General features: G+C 35.4%; 1 protein-coding gene across 1 annotated transcript in view; it reads right to left on the reverse strand.

Annotated features, from left to right (window-relative positions):
* Window positions 1-9,500: 9,500 nt before the first annotated feature.
* Window positions 9,501-22,698, reverse strand: part of LOC120627372 (coiled-coil domain-containing protein 92-like) — a 52,045-nt gene continuing 38,847 nt past the window's right edge. Inside the window, exon 2 of the mRNA XM_039895365.1 lies at window positions 9,501-9,538. Coding sequence (XP_039751299.1) covers window positions 9,501-9,538 — 38 coding nt within the window. The remainder of the gene's footprint in view (window positions 9,539-22,698) is intronic.

Consider the following 22,698-nt stretch of genomic DNA (forward strand, 5'->3'; position numbering starts at 1 on the left):
TCAATGCTTTTTTTGTTAATTACGTTACTTTTACAAAAAAAAAACAAATACTTGGCATAATAAACATTTCTTTTAAATTATATTAGCCTAATTGGGACACGACTTTAATTAAATGTAACCTTTTATATTATGTTTCCTGTTCAAAGCTTTTATTTCCGTTACATTAAAATACTTACTCATTTACATTTCAAGGCATTATCGTGGTCAATAAGATAATACGTGAAGCTTGAACTTTGAACTCCTTTGGACGGAGGAGCATAAAATTTCACTTATAGTTTGTATACAGAAGAAGTGCGGAATGGTTATTTTTTTTTTCATTAATGAAAAACACATTACACACACTACCATGTATTTGATATATACTGCGTGTATATACTCTTTTTAAATATTTTTTTGGATTATAATTTGTTTGATAAAAATACAGGCCCATTGACGACCTCCCTGACATAACGGTGAGCGCTGTAACTATGAGTAGGAGGTCTCGGATTCGATTTCCGGCAGGGGAAATTTGGGAGTTCATAATCTCTGAATTTTCTCTAGTCTGGTCTGGTGGGAGGCTTTGGTCGTGGCTAGTTACCACCCTACAAAGACGTGCCGCTAAGCGATTAAGTGTTCAGGTTCGATTTCGTGTAGAAATCGATTATGACTACCATACTCCGTAACAGGTTAGCCCGCTACCATCTTAGACTGTATCATCACTAACCACCAGGTGAAATTGATACAACTTGTATCTTCATACTTATAATTTTAAATAAGTAGCCATTAATTTGTGACCTACCAATAAATTTTAATACTACCAATATTTTTAAAGTTAAATAATTATAAAAGGCCATAATTTTAAGGCCAGTTAAGATGTTCCCTGATATACTTGGAGACTCATAAAAGTCTATCAATGTTTGCGACGAAATTTTAAGTGGGAAGAAAAATATTACGATGAAAATGTATCTCACACATTAAGTTGATTTATTTTTATACCCAATCTATTTAAGATAACCGAGATTATCCTCCGTTCGCACGAAAAATAAAAATCTGTAACATAAAATCAAGAAGATTTTATAAATTTTTCTTCAAACACGGATTAAATGTTTTTACAATAACTAATTATCGAACATTCCAATTTAAGATACGACGGAAAAAATTCTTAAGCTTTTTTAAAAATTTCTTATCCCAAAATCAATTAATACCTTCCTACGAAATACTTTGTCTAGCTAATTTTGTTTTTATTTGTACAATAGTAATATCTTTATACGGAAAAATAATATTCGAATCGGTCGCATTTAGTTCACACGTAAAGTGACCACCAAATAATAAACAAAAAAAATAACTTTTTTAAGCACTGATTTAACGTTTTACAACGTTACTTAAAATTAAGAAAACCGTAACCATCTCACCGGATGGAACGAGCGGGAAGATTCACCAGAAGTTGAGCCCCAAGGTCTCCATCGAGATAAAGTCAACTTTAACATCGTGCTTCCTGTGAGGCGTAGACCTCGACTTAATCTTGGTTCGCGACTAGGTTCAGTCAGTAAGAAACCCACGTCCCGATGATAGAATAGAATAGATTTTTTTTATACAACACAACACAAGAGAAAAAACACAAAGAAAACAGTAAATTAATAGATGATTTTAGAAATTGGGGATCAGAAGCGTCTTCTGGAAGAGGTTGTATCGGTATATCCTACTTTTACTTTCGATGAATTGTAAATAGTTATTAAATAGAACGGCAGCAAAACTTATACTACGTAAGACTCGGTAGACGATTGTGAGGGCTGTTCTCAGAGTATATCTATGGAATGAGGAGATCCGCAGAAAAACTACACTTACTGACATAGCTCTGTATGTTCAGCTCGAAGATCTGGCAATGGATGTAGACTTATTATTCCACTACAAGTTAGCCCTTGACTGCAATCTCACATAGTAGAAAGTAATGATGCAGTTTAAGATGAAAGCCAGCAAACCTGTTATGGAGTATGGTAGTCATACCCCTAATCGATTCATACGCGACATCGCACCGGAACACTAAACCGCTTAGCGGCATGGCTTTGTCGCTAGGATGGTAACTAGCCACGGCAAATTCAGAAATTATAAATTCCCAAATTACCCCTGCCGACAATCGAACCCGGAACCTCCTACACAAATTCACAGTGCTCATCGTTGCACCAGGGAGGTCACCTAGATTGCAAAAAATCCTCGGCCGATAGAAGTTACGATGAAGAAGTAAATTTCTGCACCTGAATACGTCACACAAGTGGTAGCATACGTCCCAACATGTGAAAACAAGACACTAAAAAGCTTTGCAGGCAATGTCTGGTAACAAGCAGCAGACGCCTTGCAATAAAATCCATATTATGTCCACCATATTTATTTAGTACCAAAAATTTTAAAATTGACATAAAAGGACAGGGTGTGCACAAGGACCACTTATCTAAAGATATTTTTTCCAGAAACCCTTGAGTGTGAGAAAAATTTTAGAGTAAAGCTGAGTAGGAACTTAAAGAAATAACTGATACGAAAATACACGATACAGAGACATACACAGATATAATATAATACCAAATGTAAACTATTATGTATAAAGACATACAAAAATATATGAAATACAGAGCGTAAGATATTTACTTAAAAACGAATTATAAAGAGAAGCCAGATAGTGCTGCTTCAGCCTTGGCTTAAACACACTCGGGGATGGGCTATCACACATAATATTGCGTGGAAGAGAATTCTATAGTCTTGCGGCGAGAACTGCGAATGACTTTGCGAAAAAAGTAGTGTTTTAAGTGTGTTCTTCCAACCACCTTACAGTAACACATGGACGCATTGGTCTATCTCGTCTCATCGTATGTTTTCTTCTTAAACAATAACGGAATGTTTATATATATATTTTTTAATGTGTTATAGACGAGCGCTTGACTGCAATCACACCTGATGCTAAGCGATGATGCCTAAGGTGGAGCGCGCTTGCCTAGAAGATGCCTATTCACTTTGATTTGAAGGTACTCATATTGTAGGTACTGGGGAAAATGGAAGCTGGAAGGGCATTCCAGATCCTAGCGGTGCGGATCAGAAACGAAGATGCGAAGCGCTTCGTACGCGTCCTAGGTATATCGACCACGTAGGGATGCAGATCCGTACGGTGCCTCGCGGTTCCATGGTAAAAAGGCGAGGGGGGAACTAGATCAAACAGTTCTGGAGCACATTCTTCGAAATATATCCTATAGAATACCGAAAAGCAGGCAACCTTGCGACAATGTTCCAAACTCTGAAGTTTTTTTACTTGCGTATCCGCTTTCAGGTAGCTAGAGCTGATACAAACGTAATGAAGATTTTAGGACCTTAAACAACATTGTAAGAATATAAACATTCTGTACTTGATCGACAAGAAAACCCGATAAACCAAGTTTCCTAAAGCAAATCATTATAATTAATAATATGAGTTAAAGCAATTTTTCGACATTATGTGATGAGATTGAAATATTGTAGCCAGATTCGCACGTGTCAGCTGAATCGGAGCCGAAAAAAAGGGATACCGTATAGTAGCCGGGAGGCAACCGTAGAAAATTGGAAACGTCATTTTCGCCCTTTTTTAATGTTTGCCGCGACGAGCGTCCGCTCCAAACCCGATAGGATTCGGTGGCACGCTTCGCCGGCGGCTAGAGGCGAGCTTACCTGCGTCCCCGTTTGACACGAATCACTGGAAAATAACCTATTGGTCATTTTAAATACCTATCTCTTATTTTGTCCGTGTCCGTGTTTGATATCTTTTTTTGGAGCTGTTATGAACTACCTTTGACAGAGAGTTGCGTTTTTGGATTTGTTTTGCTCTACTGTCGATGACGCAATAAATGGCACTGCCTCTCTATTCTTCACACGGGCACAATACACGAAAAATATTTTTACCTGCCGACGACCAACTGGCGCAGTGGGCAGCGACCCTGCTTTCTGAGTCCAAAGCAGATTCGATTCCCACTCCTGGAAAATGTTGGTGTGATGAGCAAGAATGTTTTTCGGTTTATATGAATATTCTAAGTATTTATGTATATTATTCATGAAAATATTAATCAGTCATTAATCACCTTAGTACCCATAACACAAGCTACGCTTACTTTGGGGCTAGATGGCGAAGTGTGTATTGTCGTAGTATATTTATTTATTTTTTAATCCCTGCACGCCTTGCGAAATGTTGTGGTATTTATCATTATCATCTTCATCATATCAACCCATTACCGGCCCATTACAGGGCACGGGTGTCCTCCCACAATGAGAAGGGATCAGGCCGTAGTCCACCTTGCTGACCCAGTGTGGATTGGTGGACTCCACATGATTTTGAGAACATTATGTAGAACTCTAAAGCATGCAGTTTTTCTCACGATGTTTTTCTTCACCGTTGAAGCAAGTGACATTTTATGAGCTTAAGCGGTATTTCTAGGCTTATAAATTCCCTTTCAGTGTTTAATCTGCTTAGTCGGTCATTTAGTATCCTAAAAAAAAACGAGTCATCGAGTAATTTTCGAAAGCGTCACGCCGTTTACCGTGACGGCATATGGATCGATTGTACTGGCCGAGGTGCACCCTTAGATATCTCATATCAAAAACTATACTGATCACCGTATTATTATTGGCCACTAGTTCGGTCACGAATTCGAAAAATCTGCGAAGCCTCTTAAGGTAATTATAGATAAGTCACAAATAATCCGATCGTCATTATTAGATGTATATTATTCTTTACAAAAAAAAGTAATTTTATATTGTTTAATTTATTAAGATTAACCTTTTCCTTAAGGTTATCGGATTGCGATAATGAAAAATTCTGTTGACTGCAGTTTGTATTATGCGTACGTACTCAAAGACAGTACGCGGACCTTCTTAAACTATTGTGTTATAACATTATGTTTCGACCCATACCAGGTGGAAAATGAATAGCTAGGGTATAATAATTATAAAGATTGAGAAAGACTGATGAGCGTGCGAGGCAAATTTACACAGTAGGTACATACAAACTAAAAACACTTTCAGCTGTGTGGGCAGTAACAAAAAAATGACATTCTTTTCATTATTTTCACTTTCTAGCTACTATAATTATAGGGTGGATCGATTGTATAAAAACCGTTGCGTGGGAATCGCGCAGTCTGCGTCCACTTTGTCTTGTTATTTGGTACACAAAATATATCCCACATCTGTCCACGTACGCTTATTTAATACGGGGTGATGGGATTATTTATGATCCGTTTGAATGCGTCTGTGGGAACGGAAGCTCTAGGTATTTTCGCTACTAAGAAGTGTTTTGTTCGGAGGATTATTCGTGTTTTTTTTTTGGTTCGCGATACAAATATAATATTAAATAATAAAATATACCCGGAAAACTGGAACGTGAAATGTTGTTTACCTCGATATACTTTTTAAATTTTAACTAGTTTTTGTATTTGTAGGTAATCTCACCTATATATTTATATCTGTAATATGGATTTATTGAACTATTTAAACAAAATGATAGAAAACCGATCATGTAATTTTTACAAACAAATCTTGATCAAATTGAAACGTTTTTCTAAATTTACAAAATTGTATAGTGTAAAATAGGCGAAAATACGAGCACATAAAATCCTGATTGTGAAAATGATTTTCAAAATTACTTTACACAAATTTCAAAATCTATGTATCCATACGTATTTTGGTCATGATTATGATGATGATGATTAAGTAATAACCCAAGCTCACTTCAGCTTGGGTTATTACTTAATTTTTAAGTATTTTAACACTTCGAAAACCCCGGCTATTAAATAAATGTAAGATAAATATTTCTAACAAGTGAGAAGCAAGTGGGACCTTTAATAAATAAGTAACAAACGCATCCAATATTCATTACGACTAAAAGTTTACATTAGTTATCTATCGCAAATCTGCTTAGCATGGATTTTCTAGGTAACATAATCAAACCACAGAATTAAGAATATACAGAATCTTTATCAAGTAATTATTGTATGCAGTGCATTGTATCAAAAAACAGTGAAAACGCACCACGCATGTCTGACTATACACCCGCGGAATGTTGCTTGCTCACAAACCTTTTCTCATTTTCCCAACTTATGGTAAACGTTTAGAAAATTAGAGGTAAAATAATTATATTCAACTGCTCAATTGTATGAAGTCACTAACAGAGAAACAACTCTGAAGTGGGGTGATTTTTTATGCTTCAATATTAGTCGTGACCACGGTTTCTGTATGCTCTTAAGTCTGTGTATTAAACCTGGTCAATACCAACGGCAGCGTGACGGACATTTTGTAGTGTGCAAGGGCTTTAACAACAATGGTGGACGGCGCTATTGTTACAGTATTTTGAAAATTGCATTTTCATTCAGCGCGACCGGATTGGTGCTTTGATAAATTTCAATACAACTTTGAATGGGTGAACGTTATTAACAAAGAGTTCAATATTTTCATTATTGTACCATGTATGTGCGTATTTCTGTTTTCGGAATACTGGAAATATTGAGGAGGTTTCAGTTTGACTGTCGTTTGTTAAAAAAAAATCTGACCTTAAATGGTATTTTTATGAAATTGCATGTGTCTCGCTATTCTGTGGTAGAACGGGAAAGTAGGAACAAGATTGATGATTGATTTAAATGACATGACAGATCAATTAACTGCTTAAAATAATTTAAAAAAAAGGACGAGGTAGCGATAATTTTGTACTAGATACGTAACCTGAATATACATCCACATACTTTGTATAATAGTTTGAATCACAAAGGGATAAGAGTTCAACCACCTATAATTTAAAGTTAATTTCAAATAATACCGAACACAAAAGAACTCCTTTCCAAAGGAAACTGTGCGCTCAGCCTTTTAACTTTTTGTTACTTTCTGGTCCACTGTAATGTATTAAGTTATTGCTATTAGCAAACTTGCTTTACTCAGTTTGGCAGAAGTTACAATATAGGTGAGCCACACGAACCGACCTCCATTAGACTATAAACTCTAAACTTTATGTGTTAAGGTCTTCTATCGTATGTTAGTTCAACTATACATAACCTGGGTGGTTTGTTCGACAATCGACTCTACAGTTCTGGTGTTACGGCTGCTTGTTGTTTGTGTACATGCCGGTGTAAGAGTCAACTGCACAAATTGCAACTACCTCCGTTTCCGCCGCTATGCACTTCCTTCGTTTGAGTTTCCGATAGATATATGTGTCTCTTTCACACATAACGCCGACGTGTGATTTCATAAAATCTATTTATACTTCGCAATATTTTTCTACTATTTCAAAGTGAAAGTATTATAATACGGTAGACCGTTTAAACGTTCTATAAACCTTCGACTATAGAATCCCGGGACGGGTCTAAAATAGTGAAAAGTATTATTTGTTGTTGAGAAGTTTATTCACTTTTTCGATAGCTATTATTATCACTAACTTGTAACAATAATTTATTTAGAGCACGCCCACCTGTATTAGAGAAACGTGGAGGACCAAACTATAAATCCCTGCCTTCTATGAGATACTTATTGGCTTAAGATAGCAATAATGATCAAGAAATAAAAAGCGGGTTATTTTACAATAAGGTACATAACTACAGATTTTACCCCATCTTTTTGGAAAACACCAACATGGTTGATTTTGGTTATGTTACTTTTTTTGTATAACCCAAGATCTTTAAATGACTAAAAAACTAAATAACAATTTTAATACATATAAAATAAAAACAAACAATTATTATATTATAAAATATACTCACCACAGTCGGATGATGTTTTTGATTATTATATTTACAGTCGTATTTTTGTTACAGGTAAGTTATGTCGTCTATGATACATCGAAGTACCAACTGCTATGTAAAGGTTACATATAGATAACCTGAGGTAAGATTGTAGACGTAATGTAATAATATTGTGGATAATACTTTATTTTGTTAGTCAATTCCAAGCGATCAAATCGTATGATAATAGAAATTACTTTATTAAACGGGGTCTGTCTTGTTTTAGGTCAACATAATATCTTTACTCTATTACATTTCACATAAAAATTCAGTCACTATTTGTATAGGTATTTGTATAGGTATTCGTAAAAGGGTCTCGTTTTTTTTTTAATAAGGCATTCTTCATTAAAATGATATTAAACTTTCGTTATAGAAATCCCTGAACATTTTTCCTTTATTAATTTATTAAATAATTGGAATATTAACTTGAGATAAATTTTAACTCGTAGCATGTAACCTAGGCTGCAAAGATTTAGCTTTAATGTTCTTTAAAAAATTGGCTTGGATAAATCTTGAGATTCTGGAAAAGCTCTTTTTTCAATAAGCGACATTTTTCACGTAGTTTTATCACTTTTTACTAAACATCAACACTGAAATAAAATGTATTATGAATAAAGAATTTTTGTATAACGCTATACATTGATACTACTTTAAATAAAAATACAATGCGCGACTAAAACAATAAGATGCTTTCAATACTACCAGACACTTGGTTATCAATACACAGTTTTAGTTTTAGCTGGAGTACGTATATCAAAAATTGCAACGCAGAGTCTAGCACACTTCAATCACTTGTTTTTAAATAATAATGGGCCCTGGTGGACTTGCTTGAAGCAGTACCTTTTTGATGAAGATGCCAACCAGTTGTCTTATACATAACCTAAAATTTAGCAGTAATAGTGTACCCATTCCAAACTTTGTATAGAGATATCAGGTCACCAAAAGTTAGCAATTATTGTCAGAAAAGTTACTAAATTAAGATGGCAGGTCTCATTCATTTATTTGCCAAAACGCTGTAACCTAACACATATACACAAAATGATTTATTAACATTTAATATTTAAAAAAAATTAACACTGTTTTGAATATATGACAAACTTAATTTTTGAATTAGTGCTGTCTCGATTTCATAATATCGATTAAGTATCACTATTTATATTTCATTATAAAGACAAGAAACTGTATTTTACAATTTCAAAAAATATAAAGATCTCTATTTTAAAATCACGATAACAATGTAATAATATGATCATCCATATGAGTGAATTACTCGACTATTTCCTATTTGACTGTAATATAACAAGATGACGTAAGCCGAATCGGCAACATGTGGCTTCGCACACACAGAACCGCGATTGTTTTCTTTGTTCGAATATAATAACAGAATGACTCGCAATATTTCCTTAGTCGCGAATGAGATGTGTAGTAGACGTAAAATCTCATTCGGAATAGTGCTTCGTTTGACATTTAGTGATGTAACAATCATGTCACCAAGTCGATATAAAGTTAAATAAATAATTTAAAAAAAAACATAAAATATATCAGACTTCGCATTTCGGTTTCATTGGCGACATGAGTCCGTTACCAAATTTCACCTGATCGTTTTGTTATAAATTTATATACAGAGTGTTCAATTTAGTAAAAAATAAAACGATAAAAATATGCTTTATTTATCATCAGGTTTGAGTTCTGACCAGGTATAGATTAACATCGCCATTAGCCATTGACTTTGTTAAAAAGCTCCTTGGGCTACGGATAGGCTTCGAGTACTGGATCAAATCCAATATCTGTGGAAGAACCAGAATTATTAATACTACATTGTAACTAAAATAAATTGAAATGGGTTTCGTCAAATAAATTCGTAGTATTTTTGGAACCCCCCATCCACTATAACATTCCTCATGTAATTCTCGAAGTAATAACATCTAACATTTTACCTGCCTTTATTATCAATTATCCAAAACAAAAGAAAATAGCGTGCTTCTTCTTCTAGTAGGCATTTCAATAAAATATATTCGTTTCCTATGATCGCATATAGACATCTATCATAATGTATATTTATAACCCTTGGGGAAGAATCCACCAACAGAAACATGTATAAATATTCGTACATAAAACTTAATTTATGCTTCCGATTTAAAATACGATACGAGACGCATTACTCAGCACGAGCCAACAAATCAAGCAATCGAACTTAACGATTCAATTAAAATCCAAAAGGTAACAGAGCACCAATAAAATCCTTATATCGCGCCCTAACATGAGACGCCATAAATTACAAGGGGACGAATATTTGAAATATCGAGTGCGGGTCAGGTATAATCGATATCGAGGTTCGAACAAGGACAGCACTCGAGGAATCGTTCGAACCGGTACCAGAGTGATACATTACGGGGATAAAAATATTTCTCCACATAAGAAACCTGTTGCTGAAAGATATGAAGGAGAGAGAGCTTAGGCCGTATTTTCACGTCCAGATGAACTATCTCCCTCAAATTCATCATAACCTGTCCGAGTCGAAAAGGGACGAGAAATGTTTTTTGTTTTTGTGCAGTTGATATATTTTTTTATTTATAAGCTGTTTTTTCTTGAAATTACTTTGATATCTCTGTATCCATAATTTTTTCTCTATCCTCACAGTTTACTAGTTACTCAACTAATCAAATTATTGAAATGAATTTAGAAGTGGTGAAAAAAATGGTTTCACTTAAAACAAACAAATGTTGATAGTTTATTCTTATATATCTGTTACTCTGCTTAGGACATTCGCAGAACACCAAACAAAGATTACAGGATTCAATAATGTATCAGTGAGGTCATAGAACCCACCTTTCATTCAATACCCCCTCAAAATTGCTAATGCTGCCATGTCTTTATCCATTCGACTGTATTATTACTAAATAAAACACAAAAAAAATGTATACTGGTATTTTAAGCCAAATCGCGCGAAACGCCATGCTAAATTAGCAAGTAAGCCTACAATTGAAGTTAAAATTGCAAATAAGTACCGTCAGCAAACACAGAAACACCATTAAGTCATTCGTCGCCCCGGTCAGGTTCAATTTGATGGGCTAGGGCAAAATTAAACCGGAGTCCGAGCTTGAATAAGATTATCGGCAATACCATTAAATTAATGGTTTTACGCTCTTCTCTTAGTAAATGAAGTCTGATTTGAATTAACATAAAAGTATACCTATTACTTTTAAATTCTGTTCTGTTAAAACTGTACTATTATTACATAATTACAATATGTCTGTCCGTATTTATTTACTTTTATTAGGGCTTTTAACAAAATTACATGTATTTAAGTTCTAGATAAAACAAGCCTTACATTATTCCAGTTATAAATAGTCACAGCATGCACTGGTTAGTATAAAATAGTTTAAGTGGTGATCAGCTATACAATATTTTCGCTCAACTCATAAAATACATGACATTTGAAAGAAGAAAAAACAATGGATGCCTTAATAATAAGGGAGAGCAAGTAAAACCTTCTCTCCAACTCCACCGCTAAGCTCCGTTTTGGCTTATTGTGCGAACAGCATTAGAAAAAGGAATCAGAAAAAGGTCGAAAACTTTAGAGTAGAAAAGTTTTTCGTGTCTAGATAAAAGCGTGTGCCTATAGGGAATTGAAATGGGAGAAAAGATATAGACGTATCGAAAATTTGTTTAGAAAATTGGTTAAGAAAATGTGTTTACGCCAATGTACATTAAGTATACCGTCTCTATAAACTTTTGTGGTACATTTTATAGAACATTGAAAGGTGCTTAGTTTATTTTTGATAATAATCTTAAAAAGAAAAGTTTCCAAATAGCTTTTTACTGACATAAAAACGGCGATCCTATTAGGTCTTTTTTAAACATTACTAAAGCCAATTTTTTAAAGAACATTAAAGCTAAATCTTTGCAGCCTAGGTTACATGCTACGAGTTAAAATTTACCAGCTCTATAGCACAATAGCGATCTCTTTTTGCGTTGGGGTAGAAAATAATGCGATCTAGGAATAGGTGCATACTGTGTTTGTATTTTTAAGATACTTCGTCTTTCTGCCTTGTCTCAAGATAGTGCTTCAGGCAGCTTTTACGGTTATGCAATTGTATAATGTGTTATGTGATCTACTTGAGGGGGAAAATTATTTCTTTGAATTGAATTTAAATTGGAAATGCTTGCATATATTTTCTGCGTTACTCGACTTTCTGATCATCCATTGGAGTACCCTCGTACGTAAAGTTTCGTACATAAACGTTGAATGGAAGTAAACTTCAAGAGTTTTTATATGTAGGTATGTATATATTATGTATTGAATGTTAATCTATGTTATTTTCTTATTTATAAGTATATGTATTTATACCATAATATCATAAATATAATATAATCATATGTTGTACCCCCTACCAAGCATCTATAGCATTTTCTTCTACGCCTTCGATTGCCAGAAAGTGATAGCGATTAGGCCGCCAAATTTTACCTTTTACCTGAATGCTCTATTCTATTTGTAGATATTCTTTTACATTTTACCCATGGTGTATAGTAAAAGTGTATTCATCAATTACCAATGTTAATGTAATCAATGTTTTTTTCTAGCATTTTCCAAGCCCTTATAATAAAATACAAGATATTGTATTGTTAAAATAAATATTATTTTTCGAGCAGTATAAACAGCCAGTTACTCGCAACATGTAAACTGTCCTTTAAAGTTAAATACGTTTTATCTTTAAAGAAGTTAGCGGAGCTCCTGCAATCGGGGATTAAGAAAAAATTTAAAACAAGTTATGGTACTTAATTAACTTTGCCGCGGAACTACAATGATACAAGTTGAGTCAGACTTAATTATTTCTCTTGGGAAAACCTAGGGGGAAACATGATACACATTTTTTTACTCACTTCATCATTTATCTACCATTTATTTTCCATACTTTTAATGTTATGATTTCAAATAGGGTATTTTTTATACTTTGTAGTTTCGTCACTACAAAGTATAAAAAAAAACTTTGTTACTTAGTTAAAAATACTACTAAGTTACTTTGTTTTATTTCCTATATGTACATATATTTTATTTTACATAGCTTTCAGGTTTGGTTTTTGAATAAGGGATTAGATATTAGATTTGTCTCGTATCTCTGTCTATCTGTCCGGTATAGAAATTGATTTAGAAACGATTAAAGCCGATAATCCGCCAGGTGCCATTTCATAGTATTTAGTACTTTAACTAGTACGTAAACTGTTACTACTGTAATAGTATAAGAAATCCATAAGTCTAACTTTCTGGACACATCTCGATTCTTGCATGAAACTAAATCTCGAATTGACGTGATTATACGAAAAGGAACATTTTTAACTTCAACCAACCTACTGATGCTGAAGCAATAACTAAAATATTTGAATTTTTATGTTACCGACAGCACAGTTTGTAATGAAAGTTGGCAACGAGATGCGATGCGATGCATATTGACTGTAACTAGGGTTAGTGCAGTGGAAGCTAACCTTTAGAGCTTCGGCTTCCCTTTTGGGGAAGTCGAGTTCGATCCCTATCACGTAAATCAAACATTTTGGAGTTATATGCGTATTAAATTTAAAATAAAATTAAATATCACTTACTTTAACGGTGATGGAAACATCGTGAGGAAACCTGCACGCCTGACAGTACTCCAAATTGTTCTCAAAGGTGTGAAATCTAAACTTGGCCTGAGTAGTCAATACGACCTAAAACCCTTCTTATTCTGAAATGAGACGCGTGGGCCGCTAATAGGTTGAAATGATGATTATTATGATTTAACTTTACGCGAATGTACATGTATCAAGAAAGCTAGACCTGTCTAAACCTTGTATTACCATACATTCGTGTATGTTCAAATTTTCAAAAACGGCTATATTCCGGCATATTTTAATAGGCCCTCAACGCCTTGCGCTCACAAAACTCAATATATCGGTTGGCTGACTGCAAAATTGATTCCGCATCAACCCCAGCCCTGTTTACGAGTGAACTGGATATTTTGGGATATGTATATGTATATGTATATGTATATGTATGTATCTAGCGTTAGGTTTTTTCCTTCTTTTTATATGAAGAGATAAATAATGCTCACATTTTCTATAAACGTATTTACTTAAATCAGGTAGCTCGAGGTAATTTTGTAGAAACAATCCTTAAATATGTAATATTTTCATCAACTATATACAAGGTAATACTAAGCTGGCCATATAAGGAACAAGGAACATACGAACTTGACGGCCGATTGGCGCAGTGGGTCCAAGGCCTTGGGTTCGATTCCCAGTACTGGAAAATGTTTGTGTGATGAACACGAATATTTTTCAGTGTCTGGGTGTTTATATGTAAATTACAAGTATTTATGTGTATTTTATTCATAAAAAAATTTTCATCAAAAATTCAAAAAAATTCAAAATTCAAAATTCATTTATTTCAAGTAGCCCTAATTAATAAGCACTTATGAAACGTCAAGTGTATTTGTAGTGGCTCTACCACCGGTTCGGGAGGCAGATTCCACTGAGAAGAGCCGGCAAGAAACTCAGGAGTTGCTCTTTTACAACATCAACATTTACAATCATTTTGCTATCTTGCGGGAGATGAGAGCGAGGCTGGCTGCTTCCAATCTACCTTGTCATTGAGGAATTCATCAAATGTATAGTAACCTAGCTGTACTAGATGCGTTTTTACTCATTTTTTAAATGTATGCATTGGTAGGTCAAGAATTTCCTTAGGAATCATGTTGTAAAAGCGTATACTCAACCCCACAAAGGAGTTCTGCACCTTTCGCAGACGATATGAAGATATCACTAATTTATGTCCATTAAAATGGTTAGTATAAAAGCACCGAAAAAACCGCAGAGGTTTGTCCTGCAACGATTACCTTGTAAAGAATAAATAAAATCAGCTGTGGAAAAAACATACTGCTACATTGTAAAACGATAGGAACTAAGTAAGCCTGTATATTTTTAATATTAATAGTAGTAAGTACCAAAATAAATGAATATAAACTATACGAGAGACCAAAGAGTTAGCATACTAACTTCGCTAAAAAGTATTCCATCATCAACATTATCATCTCAACCAATGGACGTCCACAGCTGGACATAGGTTTTTTGTATGGACTTCCACAATGCACGGTCCTGGGCCTCTTGCCTCCAACCAGTGGCGGTACTACCATACAAGCCGATAAGCCCGGCTTGCGTTATAATAAATCTCCTATAATAATTCATACTTGATAGTAATGAGGAAATAAAAAAGTATGAACTTTGACTCAATAGTGCGCGACTTCCGAACGCAGCGGTACAGAAATTCCCGAACGCAGCAAACTTCCGAGTGGCGGCGATGGAATGACAAAATATGAAGGTCGCGCACGAAGACCTCTCGCTTTGTGTCACTCACTCTCGTTGGCTTGCATGGGGCTTATTTTTTACTGCTTTCACCTATAGAAATGTTAGTGTTTTTAGCAGAGACAATCTAAATTATTTAATAGTTTATATGGACATAAAAAGCAACATTACGGGTTGAAGTTCGTCAGGATGTCAAATTTGAACAACTTCACACTTCTCCGATAGAGTGTTGTGATTCATAGTTTTTTCAAAATTCAAAATTCAAAATTCATTTATTTCAAGTAGGCCTAATACAAGCACTTTTGAAACGTCAAGTCTGTCCGTGTGTAGTGACTCTACCACCGGTTCGGAAGGCAGATTCTACCGAGAAGAAGCCGGCAAGAAACTCAGCAGTTGCTCTTTTCCAACATCAAAAATTTACATTTTATATTTTAACATTCATTTTTCTATCTTGTGAGAGATGAAAGCGGAGCCGGATGCTTCCAAGCAACCTTGTCATTAAGAAACTCATCAATTGTATAATAACCTCGCTGTAATAAATGTGTTTTAACACATTCTTTAAACTTATGGATTGGTAGGTCCAAAATTACCTTAGGAATCATATTATAAAAGCGTATACTCAATCCCACAAATGACTTCTGCACCTTTCGCAGACGATATGCAGATGTCACTAATTTATGACCATTTCTTGTAAGTCGACTGTTTATATCCACTTTTTGTTTATAAAGACTAATATGTTGTCTTACAAATACTATATTGTTATAAATGTATTGTGAGGCTACCGTAAGTATACCAATTTCTTTAAATTTTTCACGGAGGGATTCACGTGATTTAAGTTTATATATTGACCGTACAGCTCTTTTCTGCAATATGAATATAGTTTCAATATCAGCAGCTTTGCCCCATAATAAGATCCCGTAAGACATCACACTATGAAAGTACGCGAAGTAAACAAGTCTTGCTGTTTCTACGTCAGTAATCTGTCTAATTTTCCTGACGGCGTAGGCAGCCGAGCTTAGTTTACCTGCTAGTGTATCTATATGGGTACCCCACTGAAGCTTACAATCCAAGGTCATGCCCAGAAAAACTGTGGAATCTTCCATTTTTAGTGATTCTCCTTTTATTATTATATTTTTATTAACTTTCTTTACATTTGGTAAAATAAATTCCACACACTTAGTTTTTTTTGCATTTAAAAGTAAATTATTGACAGTAAACCAGTGCGACACATGCGACATAGCACGGCTTACATCGTCAGAGTTGTCTCTACCTCTATCAGTTTTAAAAATTAGAGATGTATCATCAGCAAACAGTACAATGTCACAGGTTTCACTGACATGGTGTGGTAGATCATTTATATACACCAAAAATAGAAAGGGACCCAAGATTGAACCCTGTGGGACACCCATTGACGTAGCCGACCCCTGCGACTTAATGTCTTTTATGCAAACCCTTTGGGTTCTGTCACTGAGATAAGAGGCAACCAAATTTAGTGCAACGTTTTTGATACCATAATGGGCTAGTTTAAGAAGCAAGGTTTTATGATCGACACAATCGAATGCTTTGGATAGATCACAAAAAACACCAATGGCATTCTGCGAACGTTCCCAGGCATCGTACACATGTTTTAAAAGTTTAGCGCCTGCATCCGTGGTGCTACGACCTTTAGTAAAACCGTACTGCTCCGGATGTAGTAAGTTATTTACATTGAAGTGATTCAAAAGTTGATTTAATATAATTTTTTCAAAGACCTTACTAAGAGCTGGTAAGATTGAGTTTGAAGTTTATTTGTGTTTGCTTGAGTTCGAAAAAGTGCATTTCATTGTTTTTTTTCCCATTATTAATTAAAGTAAATTTTCTAAACAATGAGTTCAAATTGTGTGGAAATTGTTTCTTGTGGCGGGCTCAGGTGTGTGCAAACGTTAATTGGTGAACAAAAGGTAAATTATTTAACTTTTTTGGAAAAAAACAGCTAATAACATCACCGAAACTTTTTAAGACTAGTAAAAATCGTTAGAGGCAATTTAATAGAACGTTAAACAATACTCGTTGGGTTGTACCTAAATTATATTGTCGGTATTGCATATGGTTACAAAGATATTTTAAATAACGTAAGAGGTGCTATAAAAAAACACCAGATTTACACATAAACATTTGAGTGCTGTTATTTATTTTTTTATTTTCGGCAAACAGCGCATACATACTTCTTTATCCCACCAATTATCAATTGAAATTTCCAATCATAATTCGCCTGTTGACCATAATCGTAGTGATTTTCAAAGATTATTTGATATTGTTTGTCATTTGGCATAGCAAGAACTAGCTTTTAGAGGTCATGACGAGTCCAATAGTTCATTAAATAAAGGAAACTTCGTAGAATTCGTATTGTTACTTTTAAAATAGGATCTTATTTTAGAAAAACATATGCAAAATCAACTAAGCGGCAAATCCGAGCCGAGTTATTTATCTAATAAAATTCAAAAGGATATTATTCATTCCGTAGCTGATGTAATTAGTTAAGTCTCGCGTCGATTTTAAATTAATTTGACATCATTTGTTTCGGTTACTATCGATGTAACTCCCGATGTTAGCAACAGAGAACTCCGTTAATGTGTCTGAAAGTCGTACGTCAGACACACTTTAATATATTTTTTTAGGGCTTGCCCATCTTCAAAACCCTAGGGACGCCACTGCCTCCAACGGCTCCCAGCTACTCGCCTGATGTCATCTGTCCACCTCGTTGGGGGCCGACCTACGCTACGTTTACCGGTGCGGGGTCGCCATTCCAGCACCTTAAGACCCCAACGTCCATCGGTTCTCCGAGCTATGTGCCCCGCCCATTGCCACTTCAGCTTCGCGACTCGCTGAGCTATGTCGGTAACTCTAGTTCTTCTACGGATCTCCTCATTTCTGATTTGATCACGTAGAGATACTCCTAACATAGCTCTCTTCATCGCCCGCTGAGTGACTGAGCCTTCTTATGAGGCCTATAGTTAGCGACCTTGAGTTTACGCTTAATGTTTTTAATATTTACATTTTGGATCAACGTTGAAGGTAGGTTGTGCATGAATCGCGGAACCAAAAAGGCGGTCGTTCGCTCACCGTATGTATTTTTAGCGCGCGTAATGTGCATGTGGTTGGCCGTCATCGTCCGCGTATGTACAGGATGTTCATTTTTCCGGAGTATCTTCTTAGTCAATAACTCATCTTTCAATAAAGTATATTTAAACTGTTCCTGAACAGAAACAATGATTAAAAAGCCCTAGATAATTACCGTCGTATTTAGATTTAATGGAATTGGTGAAAATAGTTTTTAAAATTCTTAACTGTAAGCTATATATGTTATTGAGATAAGTTGTATAAGTAAGACCGTAGCTACTGAGACCATATTGTACGTAAGTAAGAGCGAACGATATATATAGCATTAATTGGATTTTAAATGGAATCCGTTGATTTAAAATAGTTATATTGGCGAGAAATTGCCTTATTTTATTACATACGTAGTCAATGTTGAATCTCTTAGAACAGGGCGCGGAAAGGTTCGCGCGGTATTTGTAACACCGGAAAAACGTGGATGCTACTGAGATATATTATGTAAAACTTCTTTGAATTGTTATTCCTATTGTTTTATTTAAGAAGCTGTAGTACCGAGCTGGTACCTAGCTGCCGGCTATAATGCAAATTTTGAGTTTTCAGTACAAATCTCAGCGTAACGAATAAAAGCAGATGGTTTTTAGTCTACAATTTCAAAAATGTATCCAAATTATTCATCGTTCAAAATTAAACATTAATTTAATTACCTTGCCGGTTAGGAAGCTCGTCGCAGGTCGCTCGTTTGAGACGGCACATGTGCAAATACTGCAACGCACATCACAAATAAGTTTTGTCGTTCAAAGGGGCAAAGGGGTTTTTATTCCAGTATTAAAGAAGGTACCTATCTAAGTAGAAGAGGAAATCGCAGTACTCAGACAACTAAACAAGGCTTAAAGGTGGGAATTATCTAATAACAGTGTAATATTTTGAATGAGTAAATGAATAAAAATAAAAAATATAAATAAATATACTACGACAATACACACATCGCCATCTAGCCCCAAAGTAAGCGAAGCTTGTGTTATAGTTACTAAGATAGCTGATAAATATTTTTAAGAATATAATACACATAAATACTTATAACATAAACACCCAGACACTGAAAAACCTCAATTTTCATCACTCTAACACTTTCCAGTTGTGGGATTCGAACCCACGGCCTTGGACTCAGAAAGCCGGGTCGCTGCCCACTGCACAAACCGGCTGCCAGTATCTTGGGGGGTAGGACTCGAGAAAATAAGTGCTTCCACACTCCATCGTTTTGTGCTGCATTTATTTAGTGATTCCCGACAACTCGCGTAAGAGACGGACGGACAATACCAACTCATCAGTCGGTCTACCCATTTCCATTGCGGAGTCATCCCTCCAGCACCTCAAGACCTCAACGTCCATCGGTTTTTTTTTTCATGTATTCCATTACAAGTCTACGATGGTAGCGGGCTAACCTAACCTAAACCATTGCACCTGAACACTAAATCACTTAGTGGCACGTCTTTGTCGGTAGGGTGGTAACTAGCCACGGCCAAAGCCTCGCACCACACTGATAAGTCCTTTACGATAAGTACTTTGTCCATGGCCACTTCTGATTACAACTGGTTTAGCTTTGTCGGTAAAAGAAGTTTCTGTACCAGTTACTTTTGTGGATGGTTATAAATGAAGTCAGCAAATTGCTGGTCCTTAACAACTTGTCATAATCTAAGTTACAAACTAGTAAAAACATATTACCCAAGTTTATAAAAGCATCGCAAACATGTGCACATCGTGTTAAGTAAGCTTTGCCGCCCGAAATACTGTGAAAAATACCTTAAGATACACCTAATTGCAGTGTATCTCAATATTTCAGATCATTCGACGGCCGATTGGCGCAGTGGGCAGCCACCCTGCTTTTGTTCTCTGTGGTTCGATTTCCACAACTGGAAAATGTTTGTGTGATGAACATGAATGTTTTTCAGGGTCTGGGTGTTTATATGTATATTATAAGTATTTATGTATGTTATTCATAAAAATATTCATCAGCTATCTCAGTACCCATAACACAAGCTACGCTTACTTTGGGGCTAGATGGCGATGTGTGTATTGTCGTAGTATATTTATTTATTTATTTATTCGTACTTGTATAATATTAGGTTTGAATGCAAACATTGCTTTTTATTTGTATGTTAGCTATGTTCAGCTCGACTGCTGCACCGAACTTGATTAAATTTGTGTCTGACAGACTTTATCTGTATTCTTTGAATGACTTTTTATTCGTTGAAATTTGAAACTACAGTTACGGTTTTAGAGAGCATGGAAGTTAGTATGACATATTGTATACGTGGAAAGGTCACAAAATAAAACTTCGTACATATGTAGCTTGGCTCACATAATTTAGCACGCGATCGAGAGAGATCAAATCAAGGATCAAAAGATCCTTCGGAGAACCAGAGTTACCGAAATAGATCAGCGAATTGCATGACTAAAGTTGCAAGTGGCATATAGCTCGGATGACCAATGGGCGTTTGAGCCCAAAGTCTGGCAACCTTGCATAGGTATCTGATAGCTCATCTGGTAAGGAGAAAACATTGCCTCACATAGCAACACTTCCCAGGGCGTGCAAGAAACACGACCAAAATGTACACCCCGTGTCCAACAACCTGAGCCGGACCAGCTTTAATACAACTTAATTTTTTTCATAAAACTCAAAATTCATTTATTTCAATTAGGCCTAATATAAGCACTTTTGAAACGTCATGTCTGTTTGTAGTGGCTCTACCACCGATATGGAAGGCAGATTCTACCGAAAGAAGCCGGCAAGAAACTCAGCAGTTGCTCTTTTTCTTTTTATTCGTAGATCTACTCCGAACATGTCTCGTTACAGCGTTCACTGAGTGATTATGAGGTCATGACGGCCACTTTCGGAGTCATCACTGGCAACATTCACGTTTCGAAGATATAGAGCAGCAAAATTAAGTGATACGGCTAGAAATTTGACGAGTTTCCACCCTCGAAATTCAGCGAAAATTACCGTGTGTTACACCAGAGTGCATGGTAAACTACACACCGTGTGCGAAGGGCGTCGCTCGGTGCGAAGATGCAATTGTTCCGCCCGACGGCCGCTAACCGGTTTCGCCTTCATTATGGTGCACCTACGTCGACTATATAAATGCACAACTTTGTATTATATCGTATACGATTCTTGCCATATTAACATGCAATACATCATGTTATGCTGTGTTTTGTTTGTAAATCTAAATAGAGGTCTTCGAAATTTAATAAAGCAAAATTTAACACAGATAATATAATTGTGGCGCTTCAAGTGTCGTTTGTTAGGATGGTTTAAAAGGTGCTCAAAATTTTGAGTGTGTTTCGAATGTTATGTTTTTTTTTTTTTTTTTATAAATAAATAAATAAATATACTACGACAATACACACATTGCTTGAATATTTCTATTATTTAGACATTGCAATACGGACATTATGGTTCGTAGACGAAAATGCTTACTGCACACCAAGAGGCATTTAATGATTGCAACTTTAGTAAAATATTTTTTATTTATATATCTATTAAGTGAATGTTGGAAAAACTTTTGTAATTTTCAGCACACATATACATTAACGAATGTAAACAACGTTTCCGGTCGGAATTGCTCTACACTGGTTCAGACTGGACGTATAGAATGTAACAGCTGCTAGACGTAGTTCCTTGCTCCCTGTATGGCGCCGTTTGGTATAAGATATAGTTACCAAGCTACCTTTTAGTTATCAGTAAATATAGCTTATAATTTATACCTACTCAACCTTCAAACACCTATTACTTTAAGTATTTAGCTTAACATAGTAATTTGAAACAAACAAAGTGAGATTCAAAAATCATGAAATACTATTAGAAAATCAATATAATTCTTTACAGCGAAAGAATTTGGTCAAGAATGACATCAATTCTTGACCATTTTTCCGACTTATGGTTATCAGCTTTGCACGATTGAGTAAAATTTTCTTAACAGAAAAAAATGTCACAGTTACCAGTAGTCTAGTGGGTGAGAATTTGGCTTTCCCTTAGCGGATACCGAGTTCGAGCCCCGGCACGTACTACCAACTGTTCCGGAGTTATGTGCGTTTCTAATGTTAGCAATTGAAATGTCACTTGCTTTAGACGGCGAAGGATAAACATCACGAGGAAACCTGCATGCCTAAGAGTTCTCCATAACGTTCTCAAGGGCGTTTGAAGCCTAACTACGGCCTCACACCCTTCTCATTCTGAGACGAGACCCTTGCTCTGTAGTGGGCTGATAATGGGATACTGAAAATGAAGATTAAAAGTTCACTATATAAGAGTAATTGATAATTTGGCTTCAAGTACAATAACTAAAGAAGCGTTTGAAAGTAATAATATGCTTGAAGAGAACTTCAAAAATAACGGTTCATATTGAAACATTTTTGAACGCAATATTACTCAAGTCGTGTTGTATATCAAAGCATTGGATATAAACATATATTATTACTTGATTTTAATGAAATTTATGAAGCAAAATGTGCCTAC

The sequence above is a fragment of the Pararge aegeria genome, chromosome 11 (genome assembly GCF_905163445.1).
Source record: "Pararge aegeria chromosome 11, ilParAegt1.1, whole genome shotgun sequence".
In the NCBI taxonomy this organism is placed as follows: domain Eukaryota; kingdom Metazoa; phylum Arthropoda; class Insecta; order Lepidoptera; family Nymphalidae; genus Pararge; species Pararge aegeria.